Raw genomic sequence first — 26,489 nt, forward strand, 5'->3', positions numbered from 1 at the left:
TTATTAGGCTATATAACGGCCAGCCAGCCGGCGTTTGTGTTTTCTGAGGAATATCCCACTCAGTGTGGATGAGTCAGTGAAAAGCACTGTGCCCAGAGGAAGGGAGGCTCAAATGACATGGCAAAGAAGATAGAGCGACAGCTAGTGAGGAGGAGACAGACAGGGTGAGCAGGTCTTCCTTATGGACACTTTTAGGGGTGTGATCTTGCTGCACAGCGATGCTCTTTCACTGGAAGGTAGAAAAAAAACAAGGAATATGGGGCGACGTGATCGGACTGAGATAGTGACTGACAGTTGGAGAACAGGGAGAGAGACGAGGCTGAAGGATGGAAATGTACAGACTGGTCAGGAGGAAGAGCAATGGCTATTAGAGAGAGAAAGAGAAGCAGCACTACTTTTTTTCCCCATGTGTTTCGGTGTCCCACGTCACCTCAGAGACACTCACCACTGGAGCAAGCAACACAGCTCCCAATGTGACTCACGGAAACACAAATCCAGTCTTTCATCGTGCCTCCGAGCACCTTCACAGCCATCTTTTGTGGTGTGTGTGTAATTTGGGAGAGGCACAAATAGATGTGGGTGATTTAGAGAGAAAGGTTCCCTTCCTCCTGGAGACCCTTGAGTGCTTTCTTCCTCTTTTTTTCTCTATTCTTTTGCTCCCTTGTGACTCAACTGTTTTGTTGCCATTTTTATCCCATTTTTTCCCTGATGTCTTCCTCCTGGGGTTTATATAAAGGGATTTGATAACTTGACTTGGTTATGTGTAACACGTCAAATCTTCTTTTGATGTAAAAAGACAGTACAGCCTGCATAAAATACCCTGAGTCCAGTTAACAAAGTTCAACCATTTTTTTAGTAATCCAGCCAACCATATGGCTTGGTCTGTGACAGACAGGAACTCACCTTTACCTGGGTGTGTTTGTGGCTTTGTGCATGGTCTTGTGTGTTTGAAGTATCACTCATTTTTTTTCATATATAAAGGCTTATAAGAGCCTTATATAATAAAGCAGAAATACCATACAGTAGAGCAAAAAATCACTCAAATCACATAATCAAAATATCCATTTATCCCTGAACATTTCCTGGACCAAAGCGTCCGGGAAAGTGTCAGTCATTAGATGTGCTTCTTGATAATTTTTGTCAAAATTAACTTGTAGGAGTTTGTAAATGAATGATTAGTTAAGCCGATTCTTGGGTGCCATTCAAACTAAGTAATTTGCTTCTGTCTCCTGGAATTGGACCACAATTATGGCCCTTTTTTTTTTTTTTTTGCTACCTGGCAGGCGCTGCTCCACAGGCATCTGTCAACATCCTGTCGAGCCAATGGCACAAGGTTTGATTGTGTTATTTGTCAGCTGGGAGACTTTCAGAGATATCTGAATGAAGTTCAAAATGGTTTCATTCATTTCAATTTTTGCGGGAAAAAATGTGACAGCCGAGGTCTAGTGCAGTTAGTTGTGACAGGATGTTGTTCAGTTACAACACCAGGAGAACCAGTCAATCTGTATTATGTTGGCACACACACACACACACACACACACACACACACACACACACACACACACACACTCACATAAACCACACTCAAGACCCACAGATTCCCCCCTGGGACTACCTGCAGCTATGGACCAATTAAAATCCCCACCCGCCACTCCCTGACCCTAAAGCGCCATCACACACACACACACACACACACACACACACACACACACACACACACACGCATGCAGACACATACAGTAATAACACCGGGAGAGAGAGGAAACAATCAATAAGTAAATGATGATAACTGGCTCTACCCATTTATAATTAATACCCTTAGATGCTATTAAGAGGCCCCATCTGAGTTGTGTGTGTGTGTGTGTGTGTGTGTGTGTGTGTGTGTGTGTGTTTGTCTGTGTCTGCTCAGTGATGGACTGCCTTGTATATTGCAGGCACCATTTTCTTAGTTATGTTTTATGTACATGCACATTTTAAGAAATCCTGTGTGAGCTGCGTCTGGCACCCGGTTGATTTTTATATGCTGGAGATGCTCTCTCTTTCTGACACATATATAAGCACCTGCTGTCTCCCAGTATGTCCTCTCCATCTGCAGCTGTACAGGAAGGAAGCCCCTCTGCAATCACAGCATTTCCTTAACTACTGAACTACTGAAACTTTGACTCAACCGTGGCACTTTCTAGTACTGAACCAGAGTTTCCCACATTGTTTATTTGTCTCCTCTTCAGGCTCAGACTAGTCGTTTGAAGTATACCAGGAGGACTTGGATTGACTGGCTACTTGTGCATCAAATAGAGCAGCTTGATTTTGTTGTCATGTTTTAAATCCCCTTTTCAGACATAACAATTACATTACTACAGGGCCCGATGCACCACTTACAGACTTACAGAGATCGCACTGGGCCGTTGCCACTCAACCTAAAAACCATTTTGCAGTACAGTTTGCAGTTTACTCAGCCAAGTGATAGCTCGCTGAAAACTGCTTCAATTGCTGCTGTGTTGCCTGCAATTTCATAGTGATGCAGTGACTTTTGTTTCCCCCAAAAGCACGTCAAAAGATAATGGCTTTCATCTTTCTAAACAAATGACTTACAGCCTCTCCTTATCTTTCTCCTTGTGTTTGCACAGATCACCACTCTGATTAACCACAAAGACAAGCCAAAGAAGTCGGAGCGCACCCTGGCTGCCATCCACAGGGTGGGCCAGGCGGTGAGCGTGGCGGTTGGGCGTTTTGTTGCCGTCGGGGAGGCCATCGCTGCAGAGAACCAGGAGCTGAAAGAGGAGATGGGGCAAGCCTGCTTCGAGGCACGCAGAGCAGGTAGGCAACTCTGTTTGGATTTGCATTATTTACTTGGGTGACATTTAGCTGAATTACTGCTCATCCAGCACTTCTGTTTTGTGGTCACAAGTCAGATGAAATATTAGATGAAACCATTTGAGTGTTTATTGTAAAGGCTGAACTGTCTTTTGGATAATATCTTTCTTGTCATAGACATGATGGTGGTTTTATAATGTTTATGGAGTCTATCTGATGGGAGTATTGTAGTTATTTTCTGCATAAGGTGAGCCATTAAGACTTTATTGCCTGCTCATCAGTGTTAACTCTTCTTAAAACACATTATGATACTTATGTATCGTAATACGCAAAACCTTCAGGCAATGCAGCATCATACAACTTCACCAATAGTTTCTATCTGTCTTCTGGACAGCCTGCCTGTCAAGCAATATTACACCAGAGGATTTCCAGACGGTTTTGAAGACATTGTTGCTATTAAGTTGGAAGTGACGGCTGAAAAAAATAAGCTCTGCACAGAGGGTGCTGTGTGGAGAAAGAGGGAGGAGAGCGTCGGCCCTGGCCGGGAAAGCACTGCGTCATGTGCTCTGGTGGAAGGCTCCTGGAGACTTAATGCACCACACTGCTGGGCCAGATTGAAGGGGGTGTAGTTCGCTGTTACCTCACTGCCTTATGGATTGTGTCTGCATTATTTAGAGCAGCAGTTCTGAACCACGGGGTTGAACCCCTGTTGAGGGTTGTGAGATAAATTTGCAATGCTGTGAGATTATTTATTATACAGGAAAGAACACATACTCCTGCTATACAAACCTGCCTATTTTTAGTGATTTTATTTTGCTTTCCTCTTGTGAAATAGACCTCTAGGCCTCCTCTGACAACCAAATGAAAGATCTTGAAAACTCTTGAGCTGAACTGTTCACCAGTTTCACACCTGTGTCGGGGGTCTGCGAGTAGGCATCACTTTATTTTCTTGAGTCATGAGACCACTGATTTCGAGATTTTGGAATGGGGAAGAGGTAGAAATTGAGGTGAAAGGGTGTTAAACAATGCAAAAATGATTGACAGAGACAGAGATGTGGGGGTGAAACTGTGACAGGCAGAGTGAGGAAAGTACAAAGTCTGGACCGCTGTTGAGAGACTGTCACCTTACTGAACCAGGGAAGGAAGGGGTGAAGACGATATTATGAGAAACATCTTTGCTCTCTGTGCCTCTCCTTTTTTCTTTCACCACTTTTCTAATGAATGAGTCTGTCTAAAAAAATACCTCACACATGTCAACCTTGTATCCTCCCATCTATCCAAACTGCCTTCCTCACTATCCTCTGTGTGGCTAGCTACAATTTAGCCACCTGTCACCACTTGCTCAGTGAAACTGCTTTTCGGATCTTGCAGCTTAGTTCTTATCAAGTCAAACACGGGCCGTGCTGAATCTTCTGCAGTGCGGCCAATGGGGCAATCTCATACCACCCCGCCCCCTTCCGCACCACACACCCAAGAGAGACTGAAAACAATATCACATTGGATAAGAATTTAGACACAACACAGCGATAATAGGTTTATGTAGGGGGGAACGAGCTTGTGCAGCAATGCGTTTAATCCTCTTCTGCGCTGATTTGTAAAGAGGGCTGAAACTCAAACAAAGAGAGTGCTGGTGGAAGAGGAGAGGAGAATGGTGAGAAAGTGTGTGTGTGTATGCACATGCATAGGTGACACATGGTGAAGCACATTTGCGTGTGTGTGCAGCGTGCGTTGCCCGCTGTGACTAATTTATTCCAGCTCTCACTTTTCTCTCAGGGAAGTGTTTTTCACAGTTTTCCCTCACACTTCTGCTGACAGACACTGTACAACTGCTCCCTGATAAAGGAGAGAGAGAACTTTTCCTCCTCTCAGCCCATATTTTAGAAATGATGGAGACATCTTCAGGGATGAAAGAGAAAGCCTTTTTAGAGTCTTTGATTCTTCAGGAAGGAGGAGGGCTAGTTAACGAAGGATTGACGTCTCACTAATACCTAGCCGCAGGGAGAGTTTAACCGGCCTGGCTTCAGCCTTGTGTGCTATAATGAATGAAATAAAGGGCGGCTGAAAGCATTACCTTAATTAGATGCTGCCCATCATCAGAGGGGTGGAGAGATCCAATGAGGCAGGTTGGTATAGGCCTTAATCTGCCTTGGATCTCTCTGTCTCTCTCACTCAGTCTCTATCTCTGTAATTCTCTTTCTCTCTCTGTCAGACTTAGATCACCTAAGATGGTCGTTGGGATCAAGATAAAGTCAGACCATGTGTGTGTGTGTGTGTGTGAGTGTGTAGATACAGGCAGCAGGTGCAGTGCAACAAGTTGGTAAAAACAGACAGAACAAGAATGATTGCTATTCAGCAGAATGATTCACTATGAAGCAGAATCCTTCACAGTCTGTATTTTTTCCTTGTAGCCATAGAACAGGTGTCTTGACTTGTTTTCTTTTTTAAGACAGTCAGCATGCAGTGCAAGCCTGTTTCTGCCAAAATGCACCTTCATGATCAGAGTGACAAATAGCATTGCGTGGTTGCAGATAGAGTGAGAGACGCAGAGACAACCTCCCACCTGTAGTCCTCCTGTTGTATTTCGGCAGTCATTCAGTAGTAGCAGCCGTGCCGCCACCTCATGAGAATACTCTGGGAAAACACTGAAGGACTGTGAATTTAATGATGTTTCTAAGAAAATATAATATTAAGTCACAAGAGCTTAATTTAACCGGACATACCTGTGGTCTGTCCCATTATTCTGCCTCATTATTTCGACAAGACTGCACGGTTGGCTAATATTAATTGACCAGCAATTAAAATCTTTATGTAGCTGTCTTGATTGATTTTATACATTTTCAATAGGTTTGTGTGACCCTTTTACATTTGAGTATAATTGATGATGATTGCTTTGGTTATAATTAACATGGTGTACCAGTATTAAAACATGCACTCCAGCGTTTTATATTGAGTGGCTGAATGTGATTCCACCAAGGAAATTCTGAGCCCCGCAGTGCAGACATGATATAAGGTGTACAAGAGCGCTCTGTCATGTTCTGAGTCTTGAGAATCCATGCACTGACCGAGCAGGGGGGAGATGGGCTGGAGAGGGGAGAGTTGGCTCAGCTCTCCACCCTGGTGGTGTCATGGGGGTTGAGCAGCATTCTTTGTGAGCCAGACATGGATGTTTCAACCGGTTAGCGGAGCTGGCACGGAAAAGCAGCCTGTCGGATGCAATCAGCTCGTCAGTGCAGCTTCTTTTAAAGGACCAGCCAAACCCAAAAGAGAGCCAAGCTGTGTGACCCGATGGAGAGCTATCTTTCTCTCCTTCCCCCTTTCCCCTCTTTCTGAACTCTCTCGCTCTCTTAAACTCTCTCCCTCTTCCTCTCCCTCACTCTGAACTCTGGCCCTTATCCTTCCTCTGTTGTGAGGGATTGTTGTGGTTTTGTGTTTTCAGCTTGAGAACTGTATTTTTTCCATTTTCTGACTTTTTTAGGTTGCTGTGTGTGTGTGTGTGTGTGTGTGTGTGTGTGTGTGTGTGTGTGTGTGTGTAAGCAAGGGAAAGAGAAAATGAGAGAAATTTTGAATGCATAAGCACATGCGAGTCGTGATGTGACTGAATGTGTATTCAGCACACGTGTGAATTTGCTTTTGTGTGTTAACCAGTGTGTTTGTGGCTCTAAGTTGCCCACCCAGCGTTCTCTCACCAGTCAGGAAAATGGCTTGGTCATGTCTCCCAGAGGGCATGCCAACTATGTCCAAGTGAGGTTGGCATAGCTGTCATGCCACCGTTCTGAATTTAGGCTTCTTGTGTGCCACCCTGTTCAGGCTGACATATTGCCCCAGAGGTTTTTAAAACAGAGCACGGCAGAGACATTAAGAGCATGCCACAATATACTCTGAATTGGCTTAGAGGGCATTTGAGAAATTCTCACTAGACCAGCAAATCTCTCAAAGTTCAACTACAACAAGGCAGCTACTTTTCAGTGTTTTGAGAATGTGGACGGGGCACAAACAGTGAGATTATCGAACCGTCCACCTCTGCTGACTGGTGCAATGTGCAATGCCTGAATCTGTACTATATAGGAGACAGTGCTAAACTACACTCACTCTCCTTTCTCTGCAGGTGATGCTATAGCCCAGCTGACAGATGTGGGCACGGTTGTGCCAGCCCAGTCAGACGGACGCGTCACGGTGTTCAGTGATAGGACAGGCATGGTGAAGGCTGCCCGCCTGCTGCTCTCCTCAGTCACTAAGGTCTTGGTTCTGGCTGACCGCATCGTCATCAAGCAGATAATCACATCACGCAACAAGGTGAGAGGCAGTCTATGGGCACTCCATATCAAAAAGCGTGAGGTATCTCACCTTTGAAGGTTATTTTACATTAACTGTTACTAACAAGGCACCATTTGGGGCTTAAATCCAAATTGGTTATGCATGCACGCTCTTGTTCTTTCTCTTTCACAAACACACACTTAGCCAACTCCATCCTAAGTACTTTATTTCCTAATAGATAAGCAATGTCTCTCAGAAGGAGTACTCAGGTTCAGCCTCCCTGGAGGTAATTGAGGGGAAGCAGCACATTTAGCTACCACATGAAAACACAGAGCCTGGGGCGATCTGTCTGCCCTGTACCTGGATAAGCTCTTAGCCTGATAGGGTGATGTGGATATAGCTGTAGACTGAGCCAAGAATGGAAACATGGGGCCTAATCATGACTGGTTAGCCTCCTTTGGACAGACAGTCGACAGCCCCCTGTTCTCAATTACTGGCAAACACAATTACATGTCTTCCCCGTCTTTGCCTGGCTTTGATAAAAGCTGCTGTGTTAGTGCTGCCCGTTAGCCCATCCTCAGCAGCCAAATTAGAGGCTAGACTATTATTAACGAAGTTAGCAATTACTAACCCCCCCAGTCTTATCTTAGGATATCACTGACATCATTACATCACACTGTTGTAGCCAATAGTACCCTGAAGGTGAGTACTGGAACAACACAGAACCAGACGTTGAACTAGGCCAATAATATCCAGCAGATATTCTTCTCTGTGAACTCCTGGCCTTTCATTAGGCTGCTAACTTTCATTCTTGTGCTGTTGAAATGAGCAAAGTTCTATTGTATGTCCAAGGAAGGCATCACTTGCAGGATATTAATATGGTGTGCTGTCTTTCCTCATGTTTTTACAGTTCCTGCTGACATCCCACAACAGTAGCAGTATGAGGATGTTACAGTGTGAAACAGTCAGAACGACACACACCACTTGCCATATGCGACCATCTGACACACTCTCTGATCTTGTCTCTTCTCTCAGGTCCTGGTCACCCTGGACCATCTGGAGAGAGTCAGCACCTTCCAGGAGTTTGTCCAGATTTTCAGCCAATTTGGCAACGAGATGGTGGAGTTTGCCCACCTCACCGGAGACAGACAGAATGTGAGTAGCATATTGAGAAATTGTGAAATATTGTCTTGCTATGGGGCAGCAGAAGACCCAGATTCAAACCCCATGGTTGGGAACGTCTACTCTGCGGAAGTGTGAACTAGCAAGACACTGAGCCGCTCCCGGTGCTAGAGATCCTGTTCCATAGCAGACACTGTGCTCTGACCTTCCTGTCGAGGTAGTATTGTATCATTATTATAACTGAAGTGAAAATAGCTCATAGTATGTAATGTATAAGGTCTGACATTGTGGAAATTAGCATAGCCTTACAGATATAGCTGCTATTTGCTGGCTTTCTCTGTGTTTCTCTGTCCTTCATGTGTTTGCAGACATCTGATCATTTGTCTTGTTTTTTTCCTGCAAGAGGGTGTACCATTGAATACATTTTGTTTATTCGTCTAAATATAATCAACTCACAAACTCTGTTCTTTTAAACATTATCCTCCTCTGGCAAGTAGAATCAAACTTCAGCCTGCAGTGCTTCTGCTATGAATGCATTGGCAAACTGAGGCCAGATCATTAATCCATACTTCAAATATTTGCACAGCATGTAAAAGTATGGAAGGAAGACAGAAGGGTTCCTCGGGCTACTTCTGTCTCTTGTGGAGTTCCCCTGCATCTTTCTGTATCCATTTTTGTTCATTTTGCCATGCTGCCCCTACTTCGCCAGAAGAAATCTACAGGTCAATTATGACTCACACATCAAACACTGTTTACATCACGACTGAATGTTGATATGATCCGACCCTACGACCAGCAGTGCTTTCTGTCTGCAATACATCAGTCGTGCCCTGGCATATTTGTAAAACAAAACTTTGGCTCAAGCCCTCAGGAAAGATGCTCGAGCTTAGTGGTTATAACTTTATACCGTCAAAGACTGCTAATCTCACTTTGATGCATACATTCAGTCTCTGCAACTAAAGCACTCTGCCTGCAGAAAGTGTTGTAAAGTGCAACGGCTGCGATATCCAGGGAGAGGGAGAGTCAACCGTCCCCCTTTTTGAATTACATAGGGGGCTGTGTTTTGACACACACATCACGTCTCTCTCCAACACTCTTCATTGCAGCTAATGCTCTGTATGTCTCTCCTCCCTTGCCACTCCCCTCTCTTTTTCTTTTTGCCTCATTCACTCCCACTCGTGTGTTCATGTGCGCACACGTGCACATGCACGCAGCTCTTTAGAAAATCTACCGTCTGCATCTATTGAAGCCAGGCGAGCACAGAGGCAAAAATAATGACAGATAATCACACCGTCTTTGTAATCTGTGGTGAGGTGTCGGGAGAGGAGTTGATTCAGCTGCCTTCCTCCAAATCCCATATCTACCTAATTCAGGCTGTCTATTTCTGTTTAGAGTACATAGGAACAGATGCAGCGGGGCAGATACAGCATATTTGCTCTCTTAGGCTGATAGTGTCTTATTGGATGACCTATAACCCTTGACCTAGGGTGTGTGTCTCTGTGTGTGTGTGTGTGTCTGGGTGAGAAATAGGGGAAGGAATGTACATTTGAACATTTGTGTGTCCCCTTATGCTAGCACAAAGGTGATTCATTTTATACTTTTGAAGTTTCAATGTCCTTGGGCCACCTTCACAGTTTTAAGATGTTACCACTGGAGTAAAGCCACTCTCTAACATCTGGTATATGTATCTGTGTGTGTGTGTGTGTCTGTTTGTGTGCTGTAGGACCTGAAGGATGAGAAGAAGAAGGCCCGGATGGCAGCAGCCAGAGCAGTGTTGGAGAAATGCACCATGATGCTCCTCACAGCCTCCAAGGTAAACACCCACAACAGTAACACTTTGGACTTGTGGACTGGTGTAATGGATTACCTCTAGCTTCAAGATTTAAGCCCCTCCCATGTTTAATACCAACAACCAATGTCACTACTGAACACTGAAGACCTACTCATCAATTAACTGAAGGGCACTATTAATTATAATTGAAAACAGCAACAAACAACAAGCTGGGAAGCTGAATAGGACGCAAGGTACATGAGTTTTAACATTTCACACTGAATTCCTTCCGAAGACCTGCCTCAGGCACCCGGATTGCGAGTCGGCACGGATCAACAAAGACGCTGTGTTCCACCGGATGCGCTGTGCCTTGGAGCAGGTCATTGAGATAGTCACTGAGGCACGGAGCTGTGGTGAGAACAAGATCCTTCCTGCCAGCATCTACAATGGCATCAAGGACTTCAAGGTAAGATCGGAGATCAGCCTCAGCGAAGGAGCAGATATAAATCACTGTTTACATTAACAAATTAAAGGTGTCTTAGAACGAGGGCGGTCATCTGACACCTGTTTGCCTGTGAAATGTTTTTTCATTTGGTTAATATGGTTGTTGGATCACTGTGACTGCTAAATTTTAGAATTATGGATCCTGAGTACTTTGAGTACTTTTTGTCCGCACACATTTGTCCGCTTTTGGCGCATTGTTTCTTTGGTTTGACAGGAAGGAAGAAATTAATGTTTTTAGGAAAGGACAGGAGATACTTATTACTTAAGATAAATGGTTCCATAGCACTTAATGCCATAGTTCAGCTAAGACCAACATTTGAAAGCATGCACTTGGCTGTCTTATGTAAATCTGTCATCTTAGGTTTCATAAGCACTGAGCATTACTTCTCATCAAAAAGCAGACTTTTGTTGAAAAAAGAAAAGCAAATGAATAAACACAATACAGCAGAAATGCATTAGCTTTTATGGCTCAGTGAGCCTCTAGAGATGCTGTTTGTAGTATGTACTGTGAACCTTTGATGGCTCAGTGTCCGCTCAGAGCTCAGCCCTTGTCCCACTGCTGTGGCTATTTATGAAAAAGTCGATCATAAGTGATCAATAGTCATTGAATGATGTTTCTCTTTTTTCTCGGAGGACATCAGACATCAGAACTATGTGTGCACGCTTTAAACTCTATCTCATTTTATATCTATCGCTCCCTCTCCCTCCATGCCCTCTCCATCATCTACTCAACCTTTTCTCCTCTCTATCTCACCCATCCTTAACCACTTGTCTTATTTCCATCCCCAATTCCCAACCCATTCCCAATCCTCCCTCTCTCTCCTACAGTCCAGTGTGGAGGCTCTGCGGGAGAACCTGTACTCCCTGCCCCCCCAGAGCGTGGGCAGTCAGCTGGAGGCGCTGGTGGAGCGGACAGAGGATTTCACCGACTCAGCCTACACCAGCCATGAGCAGCGGCAGGCCATCCTGGGCCTGTGCCAGCTGGCGCGCCAGGACACCCAGCAGCTGGTGCAGGCCTGGATGGAGGCAGTATGTTGACACAAGCGGGCGTACTCATGCATGACCTTAAACATGTAGATCACATGCTTGCATAAATGTAAGCAGATATACCCACAGGAATATCCATAAACACATATGGTGCCATATGTGGGATAACAGTAATAGCAATAACTTCATCTGTATTGCTGCACTTTTGTAAAAGCAGAGTTCACAAAGTGCTGTGCAATCAAGTCAAATAGAAGTCAGAAAAACAAGGTTACACAAGCAAAGAAGAGGACACCAGCAAAAAAAAAAAAAAAGAAAACAGTCAATAGGATGGAGGTGGGATACAAACCCTGGTTAGAGAAAAAGGTGTTATTATAGAGATATATGAACAAGATAACATCCTTGTAAGAAAATAGAATATGTTCTTAAATACAAGAAGAGAGACTCTTAACACAACATTCAGCATACAGACGTCCTGTATAAAGAACCATATACATATTTCACTCAGTCATCTCAGTTTTTCTGCTCACTTCCTATAGACAGTTACATGCTTTCTGACACCATGGTGGTCACCGAATGTTCCTCCTTTTCACAACTCCATCCCTCTTGGAACAATAAAGCATAATCGCCCACCTGAATTAGCATTTACCAAAGCATATTCGATTGGGTCGGAAACATTGCACTGTGTTCTCTCTGTCTTGCAACCTTTCAGTAGAGTCTCCTTGGCCTTCAGAATTGATGGACTTATGCAACAAGTTATTATATTTCAGTTCATTGTCAACATTGTAAACTGTTTCGGTGTGCAGAGTACACACAATGACTGCTGCCGCGTAATTGTACAGTAGCATCTCGTTCAGTCCTTTGGAATTGGAGGTCATGTGGGAAAATGAAAAGTTCAGGATGCTGAAATGTTTTCAAATTGAAGAGAGAGCTTATTTGGAGTAAATTTGAATATTCAAACATTCTTGGGTGTTCTGAGTCTTGACTAAATTCTCACTGAAGTACCTGAAAGGATATTCCGGTAGCTACTTGCTCTTCAATCAATCTTGTTTGATTTGGCCTTTTTTTTTTTTTTTTTAGCTGCAGCGCTGTAGCTCGCTCACTCCACACAAAAATGTCCTCATCCTTTGGCAGCCACAGTTTTCGCCCTGTGACAGTGAAATTTGGCATGGAGATCAAGTGTGTTTGTGAGCCAAAGGACAGCTGATTGACTGTTCATGCCAACTGGCAAAAAGGGGGTGTAGCAGTGGGAGTGGCCTGTGACAAAGAGGCACATCACTCCTAAACGCATTCACGTAACATGGCCAAACTTTGTCAAAGGACACACCAAACACACACAGTGAGACAGACATGCATCTATTTATCTAATAAAAGTCATTTCAGTTAGTTAAAATTAAATTACAGTTTGAAATAAGCTACTCACAGCCTGTTCAGAACACCATAAATCACACAAAAACTAGCTACAGAAAAAAATGAGAAAGAAATGCCTCCATTCATTTAATCTTCAGGCTGTTCAGTTTCCATTGTCTTACTTTTCAGATGAAGCTATAACCTTGTGTTTAGGATGGTGAAACTCATACATTTTTCATAAATTTTATTCCCCTTCCTATACCCCCCACCCCCTCCACCTCCCTCTCTACACACACACACGTGGAGCAGCAGTCTGTCCATGCCAAAGAGGCGACAGAGGAGATAGAGGTGGGCATCCTCAAGACATGCCAGAGTGTCAGCGACCTCAGACGTGAGGTGAGCGCCACATTAAGTCTGCACTGCCAGCCCAGCTATCAGGGCGAACAGTCTTTCTCTGCTCTGCCAGCTTGCTCTCTCAGTCTGAATAGATGTATTCAGTCAGAGAGAGGCTGGGCTGTCTCTCACTCGCTGTTCTGCTTCTGTAGGTGGTTTTCCACTTTGTTTTTTTCACATCACTCTTCAGCCCACCTGCTGTCTCTCTGTTGTCTCACCTCTGTCAATGTGTCACTTCCTCTCTACATTTTTCTCTCAGCCAGCTCACATCCACTCTCTCATTCATTCCTCTCACTCATCTCTCTTTCTCTCGTGCTTTCTCCACCCCACCTCCTGTCCTCCTCCTCTTTGTATCACTCTGCCTCGATGTGTAACCTCTCCTCTCCTCCGCCATTCCCCTCCCTTGCCCCTCCGCTCCTCATTGCAGCTCCACAAGGTGGCAGTGGGTCGTGCTTCGGACTTGCTTAAGGTTCACGGGGAGCAGCTGCCCCTGCGTGCGCTCAAGGCTTCAGGCGCCGAAGGCAACCTGGAGGCAGTGGCTGAATATGCCCGTACGCTCACCGAGCAGAAGGAGCAGCTGGTGGAGGTGGGTGGGAACAAGCAGAAATCTGTCTTGTCATGCAAAGAGAACATGTGAGTTAGGACAAATGCACTCTTTCTGAAAGATAATGGTATTATAAACCCTTCGTTTGTTTGTTTCATCAAAGAGACAAAGTGTGAGTGTGAGTCAAAACACCTCCTCCTGTTTAACAAAAATGTTACAAGGTAACAAGCAGCGATTTAAACAGGGTTCTTGTATTCATAAAACATTTTTCAATGACACACTCAAAACACCTTCATTGTAACAAGTTATTCAGTCTCATCTTCAGTGTTAAAATCCTGTTTTTCTTCAAACAAGTGAAAAAAGAATGACATAATCCCACTTTTTTCCCAGTGCTAATCAACCTTTTTCTTCATGCTAGTGAGCTGATCTGCCTTATTCTGCCTTGTTCCATAATATGTATGCTCTTTTTCAGAGAAATTCATGTGAAACTGCATTGGAAACAAGTGAGATTATATCATCCCAGTAGCAATTTTTTTTCACTTGTTGTAAGAAGGTTTAAGACTGAATTTGAGACAAAAAACAATGTAAGCCATAGTTATCAGCACTGTCCAAAATGCAAAAATATTGCATGCATAATAAAATGGAGGTAATATTGTCCAACAATAGTGCCACAATCAAAGTGATGATGGATATGCTGGTGACTATCTATGATTGCAAAGTTTGTGCAGAAAAATCTGACATTTAAAAAATTCTCCTGGAGTGTATTTCTCAAAGCTCAGAAGCAGCTCTCGCCCATCCCTTGATTCATCCTGCACGTTTCATTTCAGACGTGTCGGCTGCTGTGCCACGTGTCGGGGACGGAGCCACTGGAGATCACCTGCATACACGCCGAGGAGACTTTCCACGTCATTGGTCCACAGGTACCTGTTAACTTTTCAAGCATTTTCTGTAAGAAGATTATTTTGGGTTGCTGGTGACAGTTTACCCCACCGAGACTAACTTGATTTTTAAAGGGCAGCTGACAAGGGAGGAACGAGCAGTCTAGAAAGACATACAGGTGATTCAACACGAATTAAACCTGAGTCTCTTTTTCTTTCATTTACCGTTTTTATTGCATCTTAGTACAGTGAAAATGGTCCCCGAGAGGTCCAGTAATGAGAATGAAATCAAGCCTGAGTAATATTCTACTTAGACAAGGTGGGGAGGGAAAACAGACAAATTATCTCACTGTCTCCTTTGCCTCCTACACCTGCCATCCATCCAGGACGGCTGAGAACATGCCGTCCAACTAGTCCCGTCATCCCAGATCTAATTATGTTTGCTCTTGGAAACCATCCATGCCAGTAATTACCCGGTGGTGTAGAATCGTCCCGTCCCGTGGCGCTAATGTCAGGCCCCTCATGACCCTGCAGTAATGACTCCGTTCCTGAGTTCAAAGGTCAGCCAATCAATAATGTCACAGTGTGGGGCGGCAGTGGTGATATCTCTCCCCGCCTGTCCATAGTAATAGAGGGGCGGCCCAGAGGGTAATTGGCTATTAAATACTGCACGATGGGGGTTGGGCAGTGGTGTGTGTGTGCGTGTGTGTGTGTGTGTGTGTGTGTGTGTTTCTGGGGAAAGTCCAAAGTGTGTTTTTGTCTGTGTGTGTGTGTGTGTGTGTGTGTTTGTGCATTTCTCCATTGTTTTTTGAGTTATAACCCATCAAATGCTGTTGTCTGAAATCCTGTTCCTGCTACCCCTATATGTGTTTCAATACGTAGACTGCAGATATTCTGAAATGTTGCCTATTTTCTCACACAAAAACATTGAAAGCTTGACCTTAGTTACATAAACGGTGAGTCATGAATTGGAGACACACTGCATTGCACTCAATCAGCTTTAATCTTATCCTTTGTGTAAAACACAAGGTTGAGGAAGAGGCCTCAAGGAAACAAGATAACAGCATCTGTTTGATTTAAAAATCACTACTGCGGGTCTCCTAATTTTGGAAAAGATTTATACCATGCATTTTTTTTTTTTAAACATTTTGTTGGCTTGTTTGTTTGTTTTTGCCAAGCAACCAAAAATATGACCACACTTTTACTGAATTCACACATCTCCTTCTCTATTGCAGTCATGTCCTCATTATATTCCTCCTCTCAGATCATTTCAGCAGCCCAGACGCTGGCCCTCCACCCATCGAGCAAGATTGCAAAGGAGAACCTGGAGGTGTTCTGCGAGGCCTGGGACTCCCAGCTCTGCGACATGGCCTTGCTGCTGAGAGAGATCAACGACGTCTTCGAAGGCCGACGAGGTGCGGGTCGGTGGGGTTTGGGATGGTAGGACAGGGATTGTTTACAGAACAAAAAACATACATTCTGTCATTGTAATATAGCGCTCCTAAACCCCAGAATGACAAGATGGGGTGATTACATGCGGTATGTGCTATGACGCATGAAGCTGGCCAAATCAAACTTGTAAACAAAAATGTTGATGAAACATTTTGCCTTTTAACACAAAAGATCAATGAAAGTAAAGCCGAGGTAAAGAAAGCATCATGAACCTACCTACCTCTGAAAATCCTGCCGGCGCAGTCTGTGGAAAGCATTCAGTAAAAGGAATCCCGTCAATGCCATTAAACACCCATGCACACATTCCTCCTCTGTATCTCTCTCCTCTTCATTGTACCAGCACACTGTATGTATCCTATTCATGGAAAGTGCCTTTCACAAGCTAGGTCGTTGCTATTCTTCACACTGATAGACACTGAGAGAGACCGGGCATGTTGATATGCGGGTGTGTGTGTGTGTGTGTGTGTGTGTGTGTGTGTGTGTGAGAGAGAGAGAGAGAGAGAGAGAGGGGGACGGATTTGTACGTTTGCATCTATGCATGTATATGTGTGTTATCAGCTTGGGGCCTCTGAAGGAGTCACGAGCCATGTCAGCCAAAGTCCTGACAGGAAACACAGTGATAGCAGATGCTTGGGAGAGCATCACTCTCAGTCTCTAGTCTTCCATAATAATTTGGGCACTCTTGGATTTATAGGTCAGGAAACACATTCATCTATAGCAGGTTTGGCTAAAATTATTGAGGGATAAATCACACTCATGGGGGAGAGGTTTTACGGTATATGGCACCGGAATAATGGCTGCCAAGGATTTGTTTCGAACTTAAAATATTTTGGAGTGCAGCTTGGTGAGGTCAGGAGGGATATATTACACTGTTGTGCTCCCATAAAGCCTTCAGCAGATTATTATGTGGACATTGTGAAGAGATCTACTGTATTGTTCCTCTTAATCACCCACCCGTTAAATGTGCCAGGCTTTATCATTTGGGCAGTCGACTAAAGCCAGCCATGCTGTTCATGTTTATGACAGATGAAAGATTAAAAAATACGTCCAGTGTGGCTTATTTCGTGCCATTTTTAGAACAATGATGAAAGCAAAATTATGGCATTAACATAATTATTGACTTGCCAAAATTACCCACCTTCTGTGTCTGAATATCTACACACATTTTTTTTCTAAAAACCACAGCAACAGTAGGGATAGTTAATTTTATTGAAACAATGATTTGGTTATCATTCAAATGTGCAGTTCAACTGAATATGCCCTCATCCCAAATGGTAAACAGTCAGAGCAATTTACAGTTAAATATGTTACATTACATCCAACAACAAAAGATCACAGAGTGCATGTCAAGTCTTCACATCTATAAATAAGCAGATAGGTAATCACAATAACTCTTCTCTCTTTTTAGGAGACAAAAGACCTTACTTGTCACTTCCCAGACCTGGAGTGAGTATCACACCATCCATTCCCATGAATATTCCCCCAATGCACTTCATTCAAATGGTTCATAATCCTTTGATTAATCCTATTCCCTTTTCCCCACAGAAACACTCAGCCAACCTAAAGACTGCCAAGGCTGTCAAGCTGGATGCAGAGGTAGCATGCTCTATAAACTCCTCTGGCTCTGAACACAATACATCATGTGCCACGTCTGGCTCTTTATTCTGACAGCATTATATTCATCTTCGGGAAAGTTGGTGTCACTGTGTATACATATGGTAATGGACTGCATTTGTGCTGGCTGGCACTTTTTCACATGCTCAAAGTTGTACATACTGCATCGTAGGAAGCAGGAGTGTGGGAATTTGCTGATGATAGAAATTTTGTATTAAGTTCTGAGAATGTCTAATGGTAACAAATGAAAAATATCCATTCCCTAATACACACAAGGGAGTTCATTTGTACTATGCCGAGTGTTTCTCATGTCAAAATGCTTTATGTTGTGTGTGTGCGTGCAGGAGCAGACGAGCATGGCCAAGCTGGGCCTGGAAATTCGTCTGCTGTCGTCAGATGTGGATGCAGAGGTGGAAAAGTGGGAGGAGCAAGAACATGACATCGTGCGACAGAGCCAGAGCATGGCCAGTATGGCCTACAACATGTACCTGTTCACCAGGTAGCCCACTGCTTATACCTTCTACACACACACACACACACACACACACACACTCACAAAGCTTCACTCTAGTGAAAAACTAATGGAGAGAATGAAATTAGGAAAAAATGAGTCAAATTTTCTGACGCCTGCTAAACTCTTGAATTAATTTAAGTAAGTCAATATTTTAAAGTCTCTGCTGGCTTCCTCTTGAATCTATTTAAAGGCTTTGAGTTAATGAGATTTCCAACCTCACAGCTATTGATGTTGACCAGACGTTGTTTGAGGTACTGACAGAGTTGATGGTGACATGAATCATTCCATTTCATCTAAATCACGATTTTTTGTTGATTGTCACAGAGAGATTTTTGCCACATCCATTTCCCTCATCCATTTATCTCTTCCTCATTTTTGTGTGTTTCCCATATTGATTCCCCAGAGGGGAGGGGCTACTGAAAACAACACTGGATCTGTTTCACCAAGCTGAGGTATGTTGTGTCCTAATCTGCTCATCTACCCGCCCTCTGCTCTGTTTTCCTCCCATTTTATCTAAGTTTTAAATGAATGTGTCTGGTGTCTCATTAAAGCAGTGACACACTGGGGCTGGCAGCTCAATAGGTTAGTAAATGCCATGCATCCCTTCATTCACACGCCTTTCACAAATGGGATAGGGCATGGCTGAAGTCACTGACCTGATCGAAAGTAGGAGGAACTTACATACCTGATCATCTCAGATCTATAAGGGAATAATGAACAAGGTTGCATGGAAAGGGGGCATTTTTTAGAGAAGGGAACATTGCCAATAATTTGTAATGATTTTTGGATTCAGGGTCAAAATGCCAGTTAAGATTGATTGCCTATGTGGGGGAGGAAGGAATAGAAGCAGGGAAGAGAAGGGTGAAGGGAAAGAGTGACAAGAAAGCAATAGGAAAGCAGACAAAATGTAAAATCTCACATAACATTTATTGCTTGTGTGTTTGTAGCCACTGCATCTGTTCCGGGAGGAAGATTAGCATAATTTACTTTAGCTGGACTAATTCAATTCTTTTCTCTGCCTTTTTTCTTTCTTATTGTGACCTACTCTCTATTTTTCTTATTTTAATTCACTCTTCAGGTGCTTTCTGAGGAAGGGCTCCAGCTGTGCTCATCTCTCCGCATTTTTTCGACTCAGGTATAATATTGCTGCACTAAAGCCCTCTCTCTCTCTCTCTCTCACACACACACAAACACACACACACATAAACTAGGGCTTTATAATGTATAATGTCACAGCGCTATATGATGAATAATAATACCGGCCAAAACTGGGTTTGTGCCGTCAGTGAACAACAACAAGGTGTATTCTCAAAAATGACTTTGGCTTGATGGTGGCACTAGACAAAAGGTCATGGGGTCACCAAAGTCAGTGTGGTTGCTCATCAAGGGGTCATGAATGTGCACAGTAACTTTGAAATAATTTCAATATCGACAGTGACAGTGGTTGGGGTGAATCCACTTGAACCCTGAACCCTGTCAACTTAATTTGCTCATTTGTTTGTATATTAAAACATTTAAGAGTAGAAATTAAAGGAATATTTCTCTTTTAGAAAAACAATAGTAAATATGTACTAATTGTTAATAGAAGTTCTCAGTTGTAACCTGGTAGATTCCAGTGATGGGACACTGTGGAAGACAGGAATAGAAAACACAAAAGAGAAAACTCCCTTGTAATATACCATGCCTGGACAGTCCCGTGCACAGCAGCAGGCTAACATCCCACCATGGGTATACATACGCACCCTTTTTACATCTCTCTCACACACATACACACCCACTTTGCCCATCCCAGTGCACCAGGACGCCGAGACCGCCTTATAAATCACATGGTGAGGGCAGGAAATTAAGGCAGTCAAACACCTTCACTGTCCTCTTTTCCTCCCTGTTGAGATCCAACCATCAGGCACAGCCTCCCTCCCTCCCTCCCTCACTCCCTCCCTGCAGGCCTCACCCTCCCCGAGCTCCTTCCCCAGGTCCTCCAAGTTTAATTAAATGGCTCTTTTTGACAGCCATTAACGACTGCCATTCGTCACTGGTGTGTATGTTTGTGCACATGCGTATGTGTAGAGGGAATAGGGTGGGAATTGGGTGTGGGAGGGCACCCAGCTCTAATTCATAATCAGGAGGCCCAGCACTTCAACTTGCCTCACGCTTTCTGATTAATTACATCAAACAAACGGGCACTAATGGAGTCTCTATGCCTCACCCTCCACTCCCATAGTTCTCTGGCACCAGACACTCGTAGCCACCTGTGCTGCCCTCATGGAAATTATGAAGTTATTTATGCAAATTAGCCTCAACATTTTTAATTGAGGTTTGAGAGGTTTTTATGCACTATTGTTAGCCACAAATTATGCAACCCTGAATAGAGGAGTCTGAGTCTGTGTTTTTAAGTTTGTATGAGGACACGTGCACACAAGTAGCTGTGGTAGATTTATGGCCATCACGACTGAAATCTAGGGATTAGCTGCTGGATTAGAGTCCAGCAGTGGATCATGAAATAGCTGCCACTGACACTAGTCAACTAGACATGCCAGTTTATTTCATGCTTTCTGTCCTTTTCTTGATGATCATATGTGTTTGGCCTAGCGGGGTATTCCAAATTTTTCATGTTCCAAAATCCCCATGTTGACTTTTATCAAGCAGCAGACGCCCAGTTGAAGTGATTTTGCCCTAGAGACCCTGATGTGAAAAGATATTTTAATTTGTGTTTCAGAAATCCTGTTCAGATGTCATGCTTTAACACTGACAAATGCGTAGCTTCAAAATTGTGAGATAACAACTTCCATGTTAAAATAATCATATCTTTCTCTCTCTGGTTTGTGTTGCAGCTGGTTGATGAGGAAAAGTCTGTGGTAATGGTAGAGGTGGAAAAACTGGCAGCACTGTGCCAGCAGCTGCAGATGGGGGCCAAGACACCTGTTCAGGGCAAGACTGCTACCTTCCAGAAGGTAACCTTACTGTACCCACCAGGTGTGTGTGTGTGTGTGTGTGTGTGTGTGTATCTGTGGGACCCCTGTGATGGGTACATCTTTAGGTGCTGTATCTTTGTGTATTTGTGTGTAGAGTTTTTTGTTAAATGTCCCTAAATTAATCGCTGTTGCTTGATCCACGTTAAATTAGTGGCATTACACAGACATAAGTCTCTTCTTGAAAGGATAATTAGCTTTGACAGCATCAAAACTACATATTAAATAACTATTAGGCATCAACGGAGCACCGAGCACACAAGTGAGTATGACTAACTGTTTTACTTCATAACAGATGATATAATCATCGAGTGATCTACAACTAACACCATTATTAAAGGTCTGGAGCCAGATTAATGAGTGTCTATGAGGAATTAATGAGCATCTCGGGCAGGGATGCACTGCCTTAGGTCACCTTGTAATAACGGTGAAGGTTGGAATCAAAAGTAATGGATGAAGAATAGGTTGTCCACTGCTGATTAATGAGCATCTCTTTGATATGTATCACCCCCCTCTCTCTATCGCTCCATCTCTCTACTTCTCCCTCCTCCATTCATTTTATCATTGGCTGCTAATAGACAAGCATTCTGTGTGTCAGGGGTGGGTAGCGCACTGATCGGGGTAGGGAAAGGTCTTTGCTGAATGTAGTTTGGCAGCAGTTGAGTAGATGTCTGTCTGTATTTGTTTACCTCTGCAACTAATCCAGTGTGTATCCATGCCAACCACTTTAAATAATTTTGTTAGATAAACCAGCAATTTATTCCCATCCTAATTTTGTGTGTTTCTCCGTAGGTGGACTCATCCATTCAGACCACAAGAGGCATCTTGAGCGTGGTCCTCTCTCTCTTACCACTCTGTAACAAGCTCAACAGAAAGGTGACGACTGATAAATAGGGCCGTATGCACTTTGATCCAAAGGACTGGCACTCACTTGTGTTTTGCAGGCTGCCTGGAAATCTTTTCCAAGGATATCACAGAGCGAGCAAACTCATTTATGCCTCTTTACCCCAGGAAAGACTGATGAAATACGTGATTTATATTTTGATAAAAATATCTGTAAGACCTGCCGTGTGTCTGTAGTTCATATTTTTCTAATTCCATTCCTTTCCTCTCCCTCTTCTTTCCCATTGCAGTATAAGTCAGAGAGGAGCAGCCTGGGCTCCCCACAGGGCTGGAGAGAGAGGCAGGATGCGTCCACGCCTGTCAAAGAGGACGCCGCCCTCAACGGCAAGAACAGCAATGGCTTTGGGGTCAAGTCGTTAGAGCAGCACATGGCCACTCTCAACCTCCTGGAGAGCAAATAATCCAGGGGGAAGTCACCTCCTTTGTCCTGTATTCACCCTCTGAGCAGCACATAGCCAACCTCACCTTTCTGGACAACAAGCAGTGCAGGAAATAGTTACTCCCAAACATCGTCATGCATCCACCACAGAGTGGGACAGAGCTATGGAGTGAAGTTGCCTCATTACACGCCTGCCTCGGCTCAGAGCTTGTTACTTTTGTCCCAATGATGAAGAATAAGGTTTACAAAGAAAAGGCAGATCCAAGATCTGTGCTGGGGGCAATTTTAGCCCAAAGTCACCCATTACACTGAAGCACTAGTTCCACCCCAACCCACAAGAGGGAGATAAACGGCCAACATCATACCTTTGCCATATACAGTGGAGTGAGCCACAAGGAGAAAACCACACTAACTCTGATTTGGAACCAGTTGCATCACTTCTCTGGCTAATAATCGAGTTAAGAATCAGGAGAGGATAAACTGATCAGAAATAGAAACACAAGGCAACTCCACTTTCTGATGCTCAGCCATGCATCTGTTTTCACCATGTGCCTCTGTGTAACCAGCCCATTTGCTTTGTGGTGTGCTGTAAATGTGTTGCACATCTTAGCCAAATGAGAAACTAGAGTAGAAAACACTGAAAAGCCGCCATGCATGATGCCATCATCACCAAACCAATGTGTTTGAGTCTCCTATGGTCAACTGGACATAGGATTATTAATGTTAACACCAGCTTTGTAACGTTAGCTTTAGTGGTACGCCAAGTATGTTCGCTTCTCACTTGGATAAGTATTTCTCAAGTCAGCCTCACTTTATGATTTATAAAATCTAATTTCCATAGCATTAATTGTGGGATTTAACCCATGTGCCATTTTAGCAACAAAGTGCAAATGTGAAAATCACAGTTTTTGATGCCAAATATGATTTTCCTCATGGAGATGCCACAAACGTTTGGCTTGCTACTAGACCGAAACTCTTACTCCTCCAGCGTTCGCCCAGCGGAGAGCATTATTTCTCTCTGGGCCTGGTTTCTCCAAAAACTCAGCCGACAAAGATAAGCTTATTACCAAGATGCTTTTTGGGAAATCAGGACCATACTCACTTTTTACTGTCTTGAGTATTATAAAAGCATATTAGGTGTATAATGTTATACTGTTCAATTTTATTTCTCACAAATCAGTGAAAGATTATACTGACCTGGCACCTGTGTCAAATGAATTGTCAGATGGAGCCTTGAAGTGTACTTGTTATGAAGACTATCATTGTGAAGCTGCCTCGTAGGCCAACATGTATTAAATGGTATATGATATGTATAATAAGGTACTTGAAGCATAGGTATGTCCACAGTATGTTTCCCAAGGTAATAACTTTGGTACTAGGTCAGGGTGTGATGATGACTGAAATGAGTAACCTACATTAAGCTTTAGAGATGCATTGTACTATATGAGAGCAGCTAAGGATGCTGGGAATTGTAGTGATGCTACAGATGTGCGGAAATAATAGATCTAGTTTTGGACCATCTATCCTTTTGACAGTTGAATGGTAAAAGTGACACAAATAAAAATAAACAATATTTTTCTTAAATCACTTGTTTTTGTGTTTATTGAAACTCAACAAAAATACCCCTCACTCAATTTTTTGAGAGAATAATTTACAAAGGGTTTACTCGTGTCCTTGTTTTTCACAAATTGAAACAGAAAAAAACACTTCCTGAAATATCCTTTCAGTTCCTTAGCTATAAAAATGCACAAATAAAACTCTTCTTTCTGAACTTATATGCTTCTTTCAAAGTCACAATGTCCAAGATCCGGTGCGCAGTGCATTGCTTCCTTCGTTTCCAAGGCTGATTAAGCAGGAACTACAAGTAAAAGTCACTTGCCAGTTCAGGATCTACACTCTTCATCCAACTTGGTGAGTAAAACATTCTTCCCCAGTAGTCCCAACTCGGGTTGGAGCTCTGCTAACTGGGCTGTGTTTGGGCAGCAGCTCGCTTGGAGACGACCTCCTCAAACTCCTCCCTGCTCAGCAGGTTTTCTGTTATGCTTTTGCTCTCCTCAAATTTTGGCAGGATGACAGCAATGTACCCTTCAGTGGATGGCTGGTTTCAAAAGACAGCATGAGATTAGATGAAACTGAAACAATCATCCCCATGGGGAAACTGTGAGGAAACGTGCAAACAGACAGACACTGAAAAAGTGATGATAAATACACAGAGACACAAAGATCCAACTGGCCTGACAGACATATCACTGTGTAGACCTGGGAGACTAGGCTAATATATGTTTGCAGTTTACAGCTCTGCATGTTCACAGTCCAGTGCAAGAGCATGTGTGCAAGTACGGATCATTTACAGGAAGGCAAGTACAAATCATCGGCTGTTCACAGTATCAAACATCCAGATGGAGGAACATGTAAAAGTATGTTGTTACCTTTTCCAGCAGGAGAGCGGGTCTTTTAAGAATATCCTCATTGACTTCGAGAAGGCGTCCGCGGATACAGCTGAAAACAAGACAGATCTGGATCATCACCTCAAAAAATATAGGCTGATAAAGCATAAGAGAGGAGGATGAAATGTATGACTAGGGGACACAGACCATCATCTCACCTGTAGATTGTGTATTCAGTCTCATCTGTGCATGTTATCCTACAAAGAGGAGCAAAATCAGTGAGGAACTGTCCTCCCTGTAATGACAAATGAGGATGATTTAAGTGGAATTAAAAGGAGCTGATTGGTTAAAGGCAGAGCTGAGCCGGCCTTAGGGTTTTTTTTTTTTGTTTGTTTTTTTGTTTTTTCTGAGGTGCTGATAAAATGTTTAAAACAACCTGAAACTCGTAAAATTACCCGCTTGGACTTTCCAGACACTTTGTTGTTAAGACGACTGCATCCATTACTGATCTGATAGTTGATGGATTTGACTGTCCGCCCACTCTGAAGGATGGGGTGTGTTTCTGCCAGAGTGATGACACATATTCTGAAGGGAACAAACACAGGAGCATACATCAAACATAACTTCAGTTTACTTTCTCTCGGGCAGTGCCAGCATGTTGGAATCACTGATTCATGTTTTACCCCAAGACAAAGAAGATAATAGACCCCAGTGCCCCTTTTAGACTGATACAAAACTCTACTAGACATATTTATACTGTAATCCTTTGAGTGAAATATGATTTTTGTTCATAATCGTGGCTATTTATTTGGTGATGACTGCCAGCTGCAGCTCACTAGTTGATAAATCTGATAGTTTAGTCCATTTCTTTACCTGTTTGAGTGCTGCAGGACGCAGTGGTCTTCACACGGTTTGCCCTTCATATCTAAATAAATAAAAATAAACACATCAACAATGTTACTCTTTAATTAGCTGTGTTTTGAGCTTGGTTAAACCGCATGAGAAGTGTGTGTATCATGTGCTGTGTCTCAGTGTTTTCTGTCTACAAGTCGAGCTAGCTACCAAACTAGCAGCTAGCATCGCTGACAGCATCTCCGAGCATTTTCAGTCACATTTACCGGCTCTGTACCATCGTGTGTAGTATCGATCGATAACCGAGGGAGCCGCCTGTGCTGTCTCTCTCTGCTCTGTGCCGTCCATTGAGGATATTCACGATATCTGCTGAGAAACAAGTCGAAACCGCCGCAGCGCCTGACGCCACTGGCTTGACGGACTACAAATTGCGTCGCACCGGACAGCCCGTCCGTCAAAAGGATCCGGGAAGTTTCACCGAGTAATTGTTCCGGAGTTTGTTTGTTTTTTTCCCTGTCGGCTTTTAAAAAGATGCACGTGACACTGTGAGGAAGGCGCGCGCTGTGTCAACGCAAAACACAGAGGCTTCTCTTCTAATTTTTATATTTTCAGGCTTTGGGAGGGGATGCGCATCTTTATTGTCCATGATGTAGGTGATAATGGCACAGAGATGTCACGTGACTTCGAGCTGAGGGAGGTCAAGATGTGAGGAAAAATGTGTGTATACTTTATTCTCACAATCCCTCCTCACTCAGGCTGTGATTATTAACCAAGCACCGTTTGAATTATTTAATTCACCTGGACT

At 43.5% G+C, this 26,489-nt stretch overlaps 2 protein-coding genes across 2 annotated transcripts in view; one reads left to right on the forward strand and one right to left on the reverse strand.

Annotated features, from left to right (window-relative positions):
- The window catches only part of ctnnal1 (catenin (cadherin-associated protein), alpha-like 1), a 50,620-nt gene extending 26,591 nt beyond the window's left edge, over nt 1-24,029 (forward strand). Inside the window, exons 2-19 of the mRNA XM_030064236.1 lie at nt 2,628-2,817; nt 6,920-7,107; nt 8,104-8,223; nt 9,914-10,003; nt 10,257-10,427; nt 11,294-11,494; nt 13,109-13,195; nt 13,620-13,778; nt 14,564-14,656; nt 15,879-16,029; nt 17,475-17,512; nt 17,612-17,662; nt 18,025-18,179; nt 18,598-18,646; nt 19,273-19,329; nt 21,026-21,145; nt 21,956-22,039; nt 22,297-24,029. Coding sequence (XP_029920096.1) covers nt 2,628-2,817; nt 6,920-7,107; nt 8,104-8,223; nt 9,914-10,003; nt 10,257-10,427; nt 11,294-11,494; nt 13,109-13,195; nt 13,620-13,778; nt 14,564-14,656; nt 15,879-16,029; nt 17,475-17,512; nt 17,612-17,662; nt 18,025-18,179; nt 18,598-18,646; nt 19,273-19,329; nt 21,026-21,145; nt 21,956-22,039; nt 22,297-22,467 — 2,175 coding nt within the window. The 3' untranslated portion in view covers nt 22,468-24,029. The remainder of the gene's footprint in view (nt 1-2,627; nt 2,818-6,919; nt 7,108-8,103; nt 8,224-9,913; nt 10,004-10,256; nt 10,428-11,293; nt 11,495-13,108; nt 13,196-13,619; nt 13,779-14,563; nt 14,657-15,878; nt 16,030-17,474; nt 17,513-17,611; nt 17,663-18,024; nt 18,180-18,597; nt 18,647-19,272; nt 19,330-21,025; nt 21,146-21,955; nt 22,040-22,296) is intronic.
- Nucleotides 24,019-26,171, reverse strand: abitram (actin binding transcription modulator). The gene is made up of 6 exons (XM_030064237.1): nt 25,951-26,171; nt 25,706-25,757; nt 25,288-25,417; nt 25,051-25,127; nt 24,875-24,944; nt 24,019-24,543 (listed from the first exon to the last, which is right to left on the reverse strand). Exons 1-6 carry the CDS (start codon nt 26,030-26,032, stop codon nt 24,406-24,408), a joined length of 549 nt encoding a protein of 182 aa, XP_029920097.1. The 5' UTR covers nt 26,033-26,171; the 3' UTR covers nt 24,019-24,405.
- Between the last annotated feature and the right edge of the window lie 318 nt (nt 26,172-26,489).

This window comes from Myripristis murdjan, chromosome 11 (assembly GCF_902150065.1).
Source record: "Myripristis murdjan chromosome 11, fMyrMur1.1, whole genome shotgun sequence".
Taxonomy (NCBI): domain Eukaryota; kingdom Metazoa; phylum Chordata; class Actinopteri; order Holocentriformes; family Holocentridae; genus Myripristis; species Myripristis murdjan.

Bases quoted from the DNA above. Each gene is read 5' to 3' on its own strand.
- abitram (XM_030064237.1), bottom strand. From the start codon at position 26,032: ATGGACGGCACAGAGCAGAGAGAGACAGCACAGGCGGCTCCCTCGGTT. The intron at 25,758-25,950 runs GTAAATGTGACT...TTATTTATTTAG, and splicing joins CACACGATGGTACAGAGCCG to ATATGAAGGGCAAACCGTGT. The intron at 25,418-25,705 runs GTAAAGAAATGG...TGTTCCCTTCAG, and splicing joins GTCCTGCAGCACTCAAACAG to AATATGTGTCATCACTCTGG.